At 46.9% G+C, this 12,499-nt stretch overlaps 1 protein-coding gene across 1 annotated transcript in view; it reads left to right on the top strand.

Moving 5' to 3' along the window:
- Ttc9 (tetratricopeptide repeat domain 9) overlaps positions 1 to 11,197 on the top strand; it is a 36,585-nt gene extending 25,388 nt beyond the window's left edge. Inside the window, exons 2-3 of the mRNA XM_021202329.2 lie at positions 5,770 to 5,952; positions 8,559 to 11,197. Coding sequence (XP_021057988.1) covers positions 5,770 to 5,952; positions 8,559 to 8,638 — 263 coding nt within the window. The 3' untranslated portion in view covers positions 8,639 to 11,197. The remainder of the gene's footprint in view (positions 1 to 5,769; positions 5,953 to 8,558) is intronic.
- The last annotated feature ends 1,302 nt before the right edge of the window (positions 11,198 to 12,499 follow it).

Below are 12,499 nucleotides of genomic sequence, written 5' to 3' on the forward strand. Positions count from 1 at the left end.
GAGAGAGAGAGAGAGAGAGAGAGAGAGAGAGAGATCCACTCAGGAATGGGGCTGATAAGTTATCTTACCTCTTATCATCTCTTGACCTTCTCATGCTGACCATAACCCCCTAAAGAAGATATGTCACCACTGAGCAGTAAAGATGGAATTCCTTTTAACAAGGAATCATGGAAACAACTGTATTCTTCCATAAAGAGGCCCACACTTTTTCACAGGCTGCTGGTGGTAGAAGTTACTACTTATTAGTAGGTCTTAGGCCCCTGGGTTAGCAGATAGCAACAGAGTGAGAAGATGCCTCTACCTCGGCTGTGAGCCTCAAGTACCCAGGGAATGTGGATGGAGACTCACAGAGGAACAGGAGGACACAACAGGGCTTCTCCCGTAGCTCTGCTGGCTGGATCTCTCGCACTCCTGCCTGTCCAATTCCATTTGGTTAATATCCTGAAAATCCACACTTACTCCAAAAGGGAAATGGAGTTTGGGTGCCTTGGTTGCTTGCCTTTCCAGCTTCATTTTTCTCACGGGCTCTGCACTGGGCTCTCTGCTCCAGCCTGATGTGTCTTCTCAGATCCCCCAGGCAACCCCTGCAAGCGTGTGTATGGGTGTTCCCTCTCAGTGTGAGCCTGTCTCTCCCTCCTCTCATCTCTCTTCCTACCCTGCCTAGAAAACTTTTCGTAGTTTCCTTTAGCCCAGTCATCCTCAAACAGGAGTGGGTTTACCTCTCCAGGGGATATTCAGCAATGTCTGGGTGGGTGGGGAGGGGACATTTGTTAATTGTCACAATTAGTGTTTAATGAAAAGAAGCCAGTAAGGCTCAACATCCCACGATGCACAAGGCTTCATCCTCTAACGAAAAGTGTCCTGGCCCCCAGCGTTCCTAATGGTGAGGTTAGAAACTACCAATAATTATTCACTTTCATCTAACCAGCACTCTTCCAGCAAGGCCTCCCCTGGTGCTTTATCTTGAATGGAGGCCCCTCTCACAGTCCATTCATGTTTCTACTCTGCCCTCTCCCTTATAATTTAACACCCAATTTCTTAGCAGTCTCTCAACCCAGGGGATAGGCTGGGGGTGTCCATAATTTGACACTGCAATATGACATCTACAAATGTGTTGGGTCACAGTCATAGCTAGCCAGGGACACATATGGCCTGTGGCCCCAGGTTAAAAACGCATGGGGAAGGGCGCACAGTGGTCCATTTTCCCACTCAGTGTCTGTGATCCACGAAGCACACTTTCATCTGTTTCTCTTGGGCACACTACTTGCAAGGTGTTCTTTCTTCCCAGGAGTGGCGTGGGTTTCTGAGAGTCTCAAATGCAGCTACTCCAGTGTTCTGGCAGACTCTGGGGAGTCTGGCAGAAATGGCCTGATAGCCCAGTTCTACCCCCCCCCTCTACTTGAGTGGCCTTCAGCAAGTTGCTTAATTTCTCCGAACTCAATTTCATCATTTATGAAGGAGCATAAAAATAGAACCTGTTCCAAAGAGTTATGGAGATTTAAAGAGAAGCACAGTGTGTGACGTTCTGAGCCTGCCTCTGACAGGAGAGTGAGGGACACCTTCAGGACGAGGCTGGGGAGATGGCTTTCTGTGTAACAGTGCTTTCTGTACCATCATGAGGACCTGAGTTCCAGTCTCAGAACCCACATGAAAGCTAGGTATGTCCATAGGCATGCGTGTAATCGTACTAATATGAGGATGTGAAAAAGACGAATTTTTTCTGGGTTTGGCCACCAGCCCAGATCCAGGTTCAGTAAGGAAGCCCGTATCAAGGGAATAAGAGGGGAAGGGCTAGACCACAATACCTTACAACCTCTTCTGGTTTCTGCACACACACACACACACACACACACACACACACAGTGCTTCTGTGTACACACTCATGTGTCCATACGCCACTTTCTTTTCTTATTTTTCATTGGTTATTTTATTTATTTACATTTCAAATATTCCCCTTCCCAGTTTTCCTTCCACAAACCCTCTATGCCATCCCCCTCCCCCTGCTTCCACTCTCACCTCACCACTCCAGCATCTCCCTGTGCTGAGGCATTGAGCATCCACAGGACCAAGGGCCTCTCCTCCCATTGATACTGGACAAGACCATCCTCGGCTACATATGTAACTGGGGGTATGGGTCCCCCCTTTTGTGTACTCTTTGGTTGGTGGTTTAATCCCCAGGAGTTCTGGGGGGTCTGGTCGGCTGATATTGTTGTTCTTCCTATGAGGTTGCAAACCCCTTCAGCTCCTTCGGTCCTTCCCCTAACTCCTCCATTGGGGTCCCCGTGCTCTGATGCTTGGCTGTGCTCATCTACACCTGTATTGGTAAGGCTCTGGCAGAGTCTCTCAGGGAACAGCTATCACCACACTTTCTTACACACACACACACACACACACACACACACACACACACACACACACACACTGTGAAGAGCCCCTGCAAACTCCAGGCCCACAGACAGAAGGATGGATGCTTGCTTGGGGACAGCTTGTCAACTTGTTCTTTTTTTTTTTTTTTAAGATTTATTTATTATTATACATAAGTACATTGTAGCTGACTTCAGACGCACCAGAAGAGGGTGTCAGATCTCATAATGGGTGGTTATGAGTCACCATGTGGTTGCTGGGATTTGAACTCAGGACCTTCAGAAGAGCGGTCAGTGCTCTTACCCACTGAGCCATCTCGCCAGCCCCTGTCACCTTATTCTTAAGTTCCTCCACACTCAAAGGTGCCTACCAATAGAGAGTTCCCCTTCCAAAGCATAGAGGTGCCTCTGTGTCACCTGCAGGTAGGCTCAGGTCACCTCCAGCCTCTCCCCCATCTCCACCAGCATCTTCTTTCAAACCCTGGCTTGGCACCTAGCTTCTTATCTGGATTCCACCTCTCAAGTTCCACCTTGTGTTTCAGCCTTACTCTGGAAGGCTGCCCACTTCTTGGCCTCCCTGGGTGCTTCCTCCAATGTGATCAGGGGTTCCACACCCTGTTACCAACAAGCTAGGCCTTGCCTGCTATCAGGTCTGAACCCTGGTCCCTAGCCAAGTGCCCCAGTTCCCATAGGATTCCCTACAAGAGATTTAAAAATGGTTTTTATGAGCTGAGGGCCAAATAGGTCGTCGTACTTGCCTTCCCTATTATGGGCTGGGAGAAGGTGGGACCTTCCTATTTCCAGCCCCCTCTCCTACTTCCTTTCTCTGAGGCCTTAGACATCCAAAAACTGTTTTGAAAGAAGCAGTGGCCTGTTTCCTAGACTGTCCAGGTCAATAAACAGAAGTGTCTGTGTAGAGATGGAGAGTGAGACCGGAAGAAGGTGCTGTGCCTGGTCAGAAAAGGCGTCACACGGGGCACGGGAAGCTACACAGAGGAAATCCTTCTGCTCTAAGAGCAGATGTAAGAGCCAGGTCTGTCAGTGGGATCACATCCAGGAACGGCTTTCAAAGCTCTCCCTGTGAACAGAGCCTGGGACTGGGAGAGGGTCAGAGGAGTCCAGGACCCCTGTTGAAGGTGGCTGGGCTGGGCAAGGGAGGGGGAGGGGGCTTGTGGCATCAGCTCGTGGAGAGGGAGCCTCTGGTGCACCAAGAGCTTGTGACTCTGGGTGAACAGCCCTGCTGATTGGCTTTTGGCTTAACAACCAGGAAAAATGTGGTAAGTTGGTTTCTTGATCTTTTTCACTTCCTGGTTCTCTTATTCTCAGGCTGAATTTGCATGGTTCACCTGTTAGTCTGCAAAAGGATGGCAGTTTCGGTTCGGTTCAGAATGTGTGATGGGATGCTACAGAAGGAGTGGAAACAAGTGAAATTGGACCTCTTAAGTCAGTCGCTGGGGCACAGTGGCACATGCCTCTCAAACGCACAGAAGGCAGAGGCACATGAGCTCTGTTTGTCTGAGGCCAGCTTGGTCTGCACAGAGAGGTGCAAGTCACCCAGGACCAGAAACAATTAGTTAATTAAGATGGCAAGTGTTGTGAAGACCCTTCCAATGGGAATGCCAGGAAAGATCCACACGTCTGTCAGCAGCCCCTCCAGCTCCCCATCCATGCTGGTCTTGGGTGGCCACTGTCTGATTTAAAGAAAAAAACAAACAAACAAAAAACCAATGCCTTCCCACTCTCTGCTACCTGTAGCCTCTCCAGTATGTACAGTGAACCTCTTTGCTGTTAGTCAGAGCTTACTAAATATGGTGGAAACATCTCAGCAGACTCACAGTGAAGTGCCCAGGGCCCAGGCTTTCAACTACTGTCCAAGATGGTTCAACTCCCCTCCAGGAACACTCTCATCCTATCCCAGCTGTGGTTTAGGCCAATGAGAAAATCCTTCAAGGGAGGGTTTTCACCATTCTATATGAATTTATCTGACATGGCTAATTATAGAATGAGCACCTGCCCCTCCCCCCCTTAGCTTCCTCCTGCAGGGAACTCCGAGGAAGTTTCCATGTCAAGGATGGGTCCTGTGTGAGCTGGTCACTAGTCCGTCAGAAAGCTCCTATTCTAAAGAACTGTAGAAACAAGCGAAAAGGACAGAGACCAAGACCTGTCTTGATGGAGGTCAGGGGCACGCACCCTTGGTATAAACTGAACAGGGTCAGAGGGAAGTTAACAAGCACCGTTTGAGCGCTCCTTGCCTGCCACACTGTGTAGTAAGTACCTTCTGGTCATTATTTTGTGATGATAACCACATCCTGGTAAGGCAGACTCTAGACTATGGAGCCAGACAGCTTTAGTTTAAACCTTTCCTAGCCTCTTGCACACTGTGTACTCTCATGAACATCCTCCTTACATTCTTAAAGGCTCAATTATCCTTATCTGTAAAATGGAATGCTGATAGTACCCACACCGTAAGGTTCTGAGGATCACATCAGATAAATGCATACAGAACGGTGAGACATGCCTTCGGCATAAGACGAGCAGTCAGCGGGGAATAATAGCCAGCTTTATTACCATGGCCTTTGATAGCGTCTTTCTTGGGCTTCTGTAACCAAGTCCCACAGACTACAAAGTCCCATTAACTAAATGGCTTCAGTCACACAGATGTATCATCGTCTGGATCTGGGGGTTACAAGTCCCAAATGAGGGTGTCTGTGGGCTGTTTCCTTTGGAGGGTGTCTGTGGGCTGTTTCCTTTGGAGGCCCAGGATGGAAAGTTTGTTCCATTTTCTGAAGTCCACCTCCTGGCCCACCCAGATTCCCACTCCTACTCTCTGGGAGCCTCAGGCATTCCTTGCTATAGGCACAGCCAGCTGTCTTCTGTTGTGTCCCTTCCTGTTGTCCTCTGTATGTGTAATTCCCCTTTCATAAGGACATCAGTCACCTCAGATTTAGGCCTACTCTAGTGACCTGCTTTTAAAACAATTATCTCTGAGATCCTGTCTCCAAAACAAGGTCATGTTCTCATATACTGACAGCTGATAACATCCCGTGTATCTTTTAGAGGAGGCATAATTTGACCTATGATACAAGTCTATGTAACATGCTTAAAGTTATGTGACTTGGTGGTAGTGAAGCTAGTCCTGTAAGTAGTGATTTTTGGATGGCAGATCCCACAGCCTAAACCTCAGAGGAGGCCTCAACTGTGCTCAACGTCCTCTGGGAGGAACGGATGAGGCAGGGATGTTTAACACTGTAACATGACGACACTGTCATCTACAGAGATGGGCTGGGCTGAACTCTTAGCTATCCTGGGACCCAGGTGGGCTGTGGTCCACACGCTAGCTAGCTGAAGGTGTTGTAGCCTCTGGTTTTGTAATGGCGTTTTCTCTTTATTTCTCCATCTTCCACAGCCTGCCTGCTCCAGGCCGAGCTGGTAAATTATGAGCGAGTCAAGGAGTATTGCCTCAAAGTCCTGAAGAAGGAAGGAGAGAACTTCAAAGCTCTTTACAGGTCTGGTGTGGCCTTCTATCATCTTGGGGACTATGACAAAGCTCTCTACTACCTAAAAGAAGCAAGGACCCGACAACCCACAGGTGAGACAGAGAGCCCTGCTTTCTCACCGCAGACACTCCTGATAATTCCTAGGGCCTGCTCATCGCAGAAGATGGCGTCTGTAGCTGGCAGGACTGGGTGGGGCCAGAGATAGAAAACACAAGGGCTCGGGTATAGGCAAGACTGAGAATGAGGAAGGCATGTGGTCCATAACTTCACCTGGATTCTGGTTTCCAGGTACCTGGGGCACTCCTTCTCTTCAGATACACTGTAGAATTGGTAGAATTGGTTTTTGCCTTTCTCAGCTCAAAGCTAGGTCTCTTCACTGATTTAATAAATACATACTTACTATGTATGACCTAGAGTTCTTGCTATGTAGCACAAGCTGTACCAGGCACCAGGGATGTAGATGATAAGGTGCCTCCCTTTTCCGTGAATCCACATTTGACTGACGAGACAAAAGCGAGCAGAAACTTTTGATGCCCGGCATCTTTCAGGAAGCATGAGCCGACTTCTCCAATCAGCTGGAGTTCCTTCAGATCACGTGTATTAGCTCTCCCAATCACGCTTTCATTCTGTGGGTATTTGTAGAGGTGGTGCCGTGGACAAAGTGCAGTGAGCCAAGAAGGCTGCTGCTGTGTCCAGCGCTCTGTGCTTGTAGTCCTAGTATTCAGGAACCTGTGGCAGGAGCATCTCTTAAGCCTAGGAGTTCAAGACCAGTCTGGGCAACACAGGGAAGAGTAACTTATTTGGGTTTGTGTTTTCGTTTAGTTTCTTTTGTATTCTTTCTTTCTTTGCCTTTTCTTTTCTTTTCTTTCCTTTCCTTTCCCTTTCTTTCTTTCTTTCTTTCTTTCTTTCTTTCTTTCTTTCTTTCTTTCTTTCTTTCTTTCTTTTTATTTTGCTGACAAAGTCTTGCTGTATCAACCAGGCCATACTCAAACTCCCATCCTCCTGCCTCCCAAGTGCTAGGATTACAAGTGTGTGCTGCCACACCCAGCAAGGAGCATTCATTATAATGGAGGAAACCCACAGATTGACAAGTAGAGGATGCTTATTCAGCAGTAGTGAACACTATGAAGGAAATGAGGCACAGTAAATGGAATGCTGTTTTAAGGCAGGGGGTCCGAAAGCCTCTCCAATGACTATGGCCCGACATAATTATTGTTCATTTATTGTTCATGTGGTTGATCCATTAACATAGCAAGACTTCCTCCAATACATCTTTAAGAACTTCTTAAGTTGCTAGCATCCAACCATATTGTCTCTTTTTTTTTTTTTTTTTTTTTTAAGAATACTTCTCTATTTTTACGTATGGTTGGCTCATTTTCTGTGAACAAAGTGTGTTCTACCAGCTTTGGAACTAAACAACTTTGGAACTAAAAGTGGACCCGTCCAACAGAGTTTTCTTGAGCACCTGCTGTATGCCAGTACAGGATGCTATGCCTGGAGCTTTTAAGCGTGATTCACTACCAATTGCACGTCCACAAGTAGGTACCCCAGGCAGCCGTGTGACGCTTATGTTGTGGGCAGTCAAAGCTAAGTGACTCTATGCCACTCACCCAGCTAGAATTAGGAGAGAATGTTCCTGTTGAGGACTGGTCTTCTGGCTATACTTAAAATGACTAAAATAAGCGTGGAGCAAAGTCATTTTAAGCTCCTAAGTTAAGTAAAAACACATTCGACTCAAGTTTCTTGATCATGGTGTTAAGCACTTTTAGACTTCCTTCTTCTGGCCCTTACAGCGACTCTATAGGAAGGGTACTATGATGTCCAAGAGAATCAGGCTTGGACAGACGTGCCATAACTACATTATTGTCTTGAGGTTTTGGGTGGTTTGTGATGTTTATTTGTTTGGTTTTCTGTTTTGCTTGTTTTGTTTTGCTGACAGAATCTTTTTAAATAATCCCAGCTGTCCTAGAACTCACTGTGTAGACCAGACAGGCTTCACACTCACAGAGATGTGTCACATAAGCGCTGAGATTAAAGAAGTGGGCCACAGTGCCTGGCTCCTTGAGCGTCTTAATATTCCCAAGTCCCAGTCTTCCCTTTTGCCACAGTAAGGGTCAGGATACATGCCTTGGAGATTGTAAGAAGAGCTAGATGGGATAATGAAGGCTTTAAAAAGCCAAGCACAAGCAAGCCCTCTGGTGTACACCTGTAGCCCAGGTACCTGGGGAACAGAGGCAAGAATACCACTTGACTCTGGGAGTTAGGGCAGTCTGGGCAATAACCCCTCCGTTAACCACACCCAGCTGTAAGCAACATTTTTTTAACTTAAAAAAATTTGCAAAGTAGACATTAAAGATGAATATTGTTTATTGTAAATGAGACACGGGGGGCAGAGAAGTTGGAAGCTTGCCTGAGGGTTAGTGCCAAGCAGGCGCTAAGCTAACTGCACTAATGCAGGGAACCACCGAGATAACTACTTCCGGTGTCAGGGGAGAGCACTTCCTGCCCCACTCACCCCATCCTCCCACCCCAGCTTCCTGGTCACAGTAAGCTGGTCATATTTGCTAGAGAAGCAATGAGGCAAAGGCTGGCGTCTGGCTGCTCTCTCTGCCGCTCCTAGGGCAAGGCAGAAAGAACCTTGGCTGACCACCATAACCCTTGCTGGGTAGGCCCTGAGGTGTGTTTTCTCTCTTTGCAGACACCAATGTGATTCGGTACATCCAGCTGACGGAGATGAAGCTCAGCAGATGTTCCCAAAGGGAGAAAGAAGCCATGTAACAACGAAGCTTCTCTCGAGCCACACTCGTACCTGACCAGGGACTTCCAGGCACCGGTGGTGGAGAGTCCCGACGCGGGCTCTCTCCCTCTCTTCCCGGTTCTTCCTGTACTTCTCCTGTTGCTCATTCTGTTGCTCCCCAACTCTTATCCGTAAGAAGGCGAGAGGCGGTCTTGGACCTTCGTGGGCAGCCCAGACGTGGACTTGTCCTCTTCTCTAGAAGGTCAGCAAATGGGACAGCTAGGGAAGTCTCATGGACCGGGGATGGCCCGGTGGCTTTGACTTGGCCCAGTGTTTCTGAGCCTGGCAGGTGTATGGAGCCCACAGTCTGGACCCTTCTATACCTTCCCAGTGGATCAGAGCATCTTGAGGCAACTGTGATGAACGTGAGAAGCACCGGTCGAACTAATGCTGAGATTGTGAATTTCCTTCTGCCCCCTCAGTCACCTGAGCGCCTGCCACCCCACCCCACCCCCGACTTGTCTAGGCTTGTACTTTCTTTTCTCCCACAGTGAGGTCAGGTCTTTGCCAGGATTCACATGCCTTTAAGGCCCACTCTCAGTGCCCTCTGGTGACCACACATACCATTCTCCCACCCCCAGCTAGCCGGCAGCTGTAACAGCAGAAGGGCAGGGTGAAATGGGCCAAAGGTTGGGGGCAGAGCAGACTGAGTAGGTGACAGAGGAGGGAAAGAAAGTGTTGGGTGGACTGAGGAATTAGGACTAAGTAATGTAAATAAAAACTAACTCACAGGCATCCGTTCCTGTCATTTCCGGTGGAAACAGTCCACTCCCTTACTTCTGTTCCCTCCGTGTCCCTCAGGCAGAGTGGCCTACAGCTTCCGGTGAAGCCAGGGAGGGACACTTAGACCAAGACTATATGCATCAGGTTGGCCACAGCCTCTGTGCTTTGTGGAGTGGGTTGGGATTGTGGAAACTGCCCCAGGACTTGGCTTTGTGGGAATTTGTACACCCACCTCCCTTTTTGACAAAATTATCTGAACTCAATATCTAGTGCATAAGGAATTTTTGTCGAATGGGTACATTTCGACCGCAGACTGACTCTCCTGCCTTAAACCAATCGGGTCCCAGCCTGGTCTCCTGACACATATGCTTTTTACGCTATGCGACACTGAAACATTTCCCGAGGGCTCACCGGTCCCCCACCATAGTGCAATATAGGACAGAGTCCCAGTCTTCACAAAGATAGGGAAGCTGGGAAATCCATATGAAATTATTACCAATGACACCGTTAATATATATGATGCTTAAACCTTTTCAAGGCACTTTCATGTATTTTTTCGTGTGACTTAGTGAGACACTATTATATAAAATTAAAATATATACAAATGCAATAATGTTAATAGGATTTATTAAATGCACTATCTTCAGATCATTACACGGACAATCTCATTTCTTTCATATACTCACTCTTGGGATATTATTCCCAGGTGATGGAGAAGCCAGGAAAATTAACGTTCTTGAGGTTGCATGGCCTTACAGGACATGACTAAGACGGAACCAGATCTGACTAGTTCCAGAGCTTTGGCTACTATCTTATGCTTAGCTGCCTCTCTGTTGAACAGTTACACTGTTTGAGAGCAGAACAATTTCCATAAAGTTGAAACATGATTCACACATCAATCCTCCCACCCCCTTATATTTACATAGGCAAGACAGAAAGAGACCAGAAGCCAGAATCCCTAGTGGCTTGAGCAATGACCCCCCCCCCCAGGAAAAAGACAATAGGCCTGGCAATTACATCTGTGTGCTGGTCGTTCTATTTGCTGATGGAGCAGCATGAATCTGAACAACCCACCTGGCCTTCCTCACTGAATGGCCAGCAGTGAGAAAGGATCACAAATATGGGTGGAGACTAAAAGGAAACACAAAGTTAATTTATGTGTTATTTGTTCAAGTCATTGCTTTGCCAGTTGCAAGATCCATTCACTGCTGAAGGACCCAGAAGCCAGCAGCCCAGCTCATATCCACACAGCTCCCCCAAACACTCCCAGTGTATGTATGTGGGGTGCTGCAGGAAGGTGCTAGAAATATCCAGAGTCCCACCGTGGCTCTGGAGAAGACGAAAAGGAAAAAGCCATCCCAGTACCACTTAACCTGACTTTGAACATATTCTGTCTTCTTCCTCCAAGATGGCTTCTCCTGACCCCAACCCCAGACCCCTCTCAGCCCTGGCATATGCCTGCGCCCATCCCCCCAGCCCTCAGTGCCATCCCCAAGCTCAGAGGTCATAAGCTGACAAACTGTTAAGATCTGAAGGACGAAAATGAGGTCAGAGGTGGTTTACAGAGTGAGTTTAAACTGGCAGGCGCCTCCTTTGCTCTTCAATGCATTAGGAATGGTTTTGGTACTGATTTCCAATGGGGAGGAGGGAGAGAACACTTGCTTGGATGAATGTGTCGGGGGAAGGGCTATATTCATAGGAATAAAACCATTGCCAGCCCAAAGAGAATGTTTGAAAAAGCACAATGAGTGACTCAGATACAGACACTCGTGGGAACTCCATTCACTGTGACCCAGACTTAAATGACCCACCCACCCCCCCCCACACACACACCTCAAAACGGAAACCGTCTGGGGTATTAGTTAACACGAGGGGTGGCAGGGATGAATTTTCTGTTCATTTGTCAGCAGAGTCTTCAGAGAGCTGTTTCTCTTCCTTCTTCCACGTCTCCTAAAATCAAGGACTATACTCTACTTGCAGACTTGGTGGGCGCCACCGTTGAACTGTGCAGACAACGCTCAGCATGGGTCTGCCCTCCACGGTCATCTGCCCGGACCTTTGTGAAAGACCCTTTGGCACACAACTTAGACTTGTAGACCATGTAAGGAAAGTGAAGGATGACACTCAGCTCGTCACACTGGCACCGAGAGGACACTCTCATACTTTCTGTACATCTTTTGTTCTCCTTGGTATAACTGTGTGTGCACGTACTCCCACCGGCTTTTGGTTTTTTGCCTTTTTGTTTGTTTGTTTTTGTTTTCTAATGAAGAAAACTGGATCGTGCTGTATATAGTCTTTAATGACTTACTTTTCAAGTGTGTACTTATATTTTAGAATATGCAATATATGCACAGATCTATAAAATTCAAATAGTATACAAACTCTGTAGTTGAAAGTGATTCTTCTTCCGTGTGCCCACAGCAAGGTACCCTCTAGTTTCTCGTGTAACCCCTTCAAGAGATTCTTGTTTTTCAAAGATATATATTCTTTTATCACTCACAAGTGGTAGCATGTCACATCCTCCCCCCCTCCCCCCCGTTGCTTTGTGCAATATGTCATGGGCATTTCAGCGTGTCTCTTGGACTTTTCTTCAGCATCTTCATGGTATGGGTGGATCTTTATTTTGTAACCCATCCACAAACACAGATGAGTTCACCTGTTTCCAGTCTTTACTGTAAATAATGTTGTAACTGACATTCTTGTCGCTAAATTTTGCACATGTCTGTGGCGAGTTCCTTAGGATATAATCCGAGAAGGAAATTGTGTGACTATTTTTAAGGATTTTGATACATGTTGCCAATACCCTGTAGAGAGTTTATACCCAGACACTCTCCGGTGTGCAGCCCCAGAGCACCCTGCTCTCTGGACTCTAAAAAGCTCTAGGTTTTATCCCTTATCAAATCTTTGCCAATTTGATAGGCAAATAACAGTACTTCAATGGTATTTCAACTTACTGCTTTTAACATTCTTTGATTATCAGTGACTAACATTTTCATATGCTTATTGACCATTTGAATTTCTTTCTTTGTGAATTTCCTATTTGTTTGATATCGATATGTTTATCTTTATATTTATGTTTATCTTTATGATCTATTTGTAACTTTAAGAATATTATTTTT

The sequence above is a fragment of the Mus pahari genome, chromosome 7, assembly GCF_900095145.1.
Source record: "Mus pahari chromosome 7, PAHARI_EIJ_v1.1, whole genome shotgun sequence".
Lineage (NCBI taxonomy): Eukaryota > Metazoa > Chordata > Mammalia > Rodentia > Muridae > Mus > Mus pahari.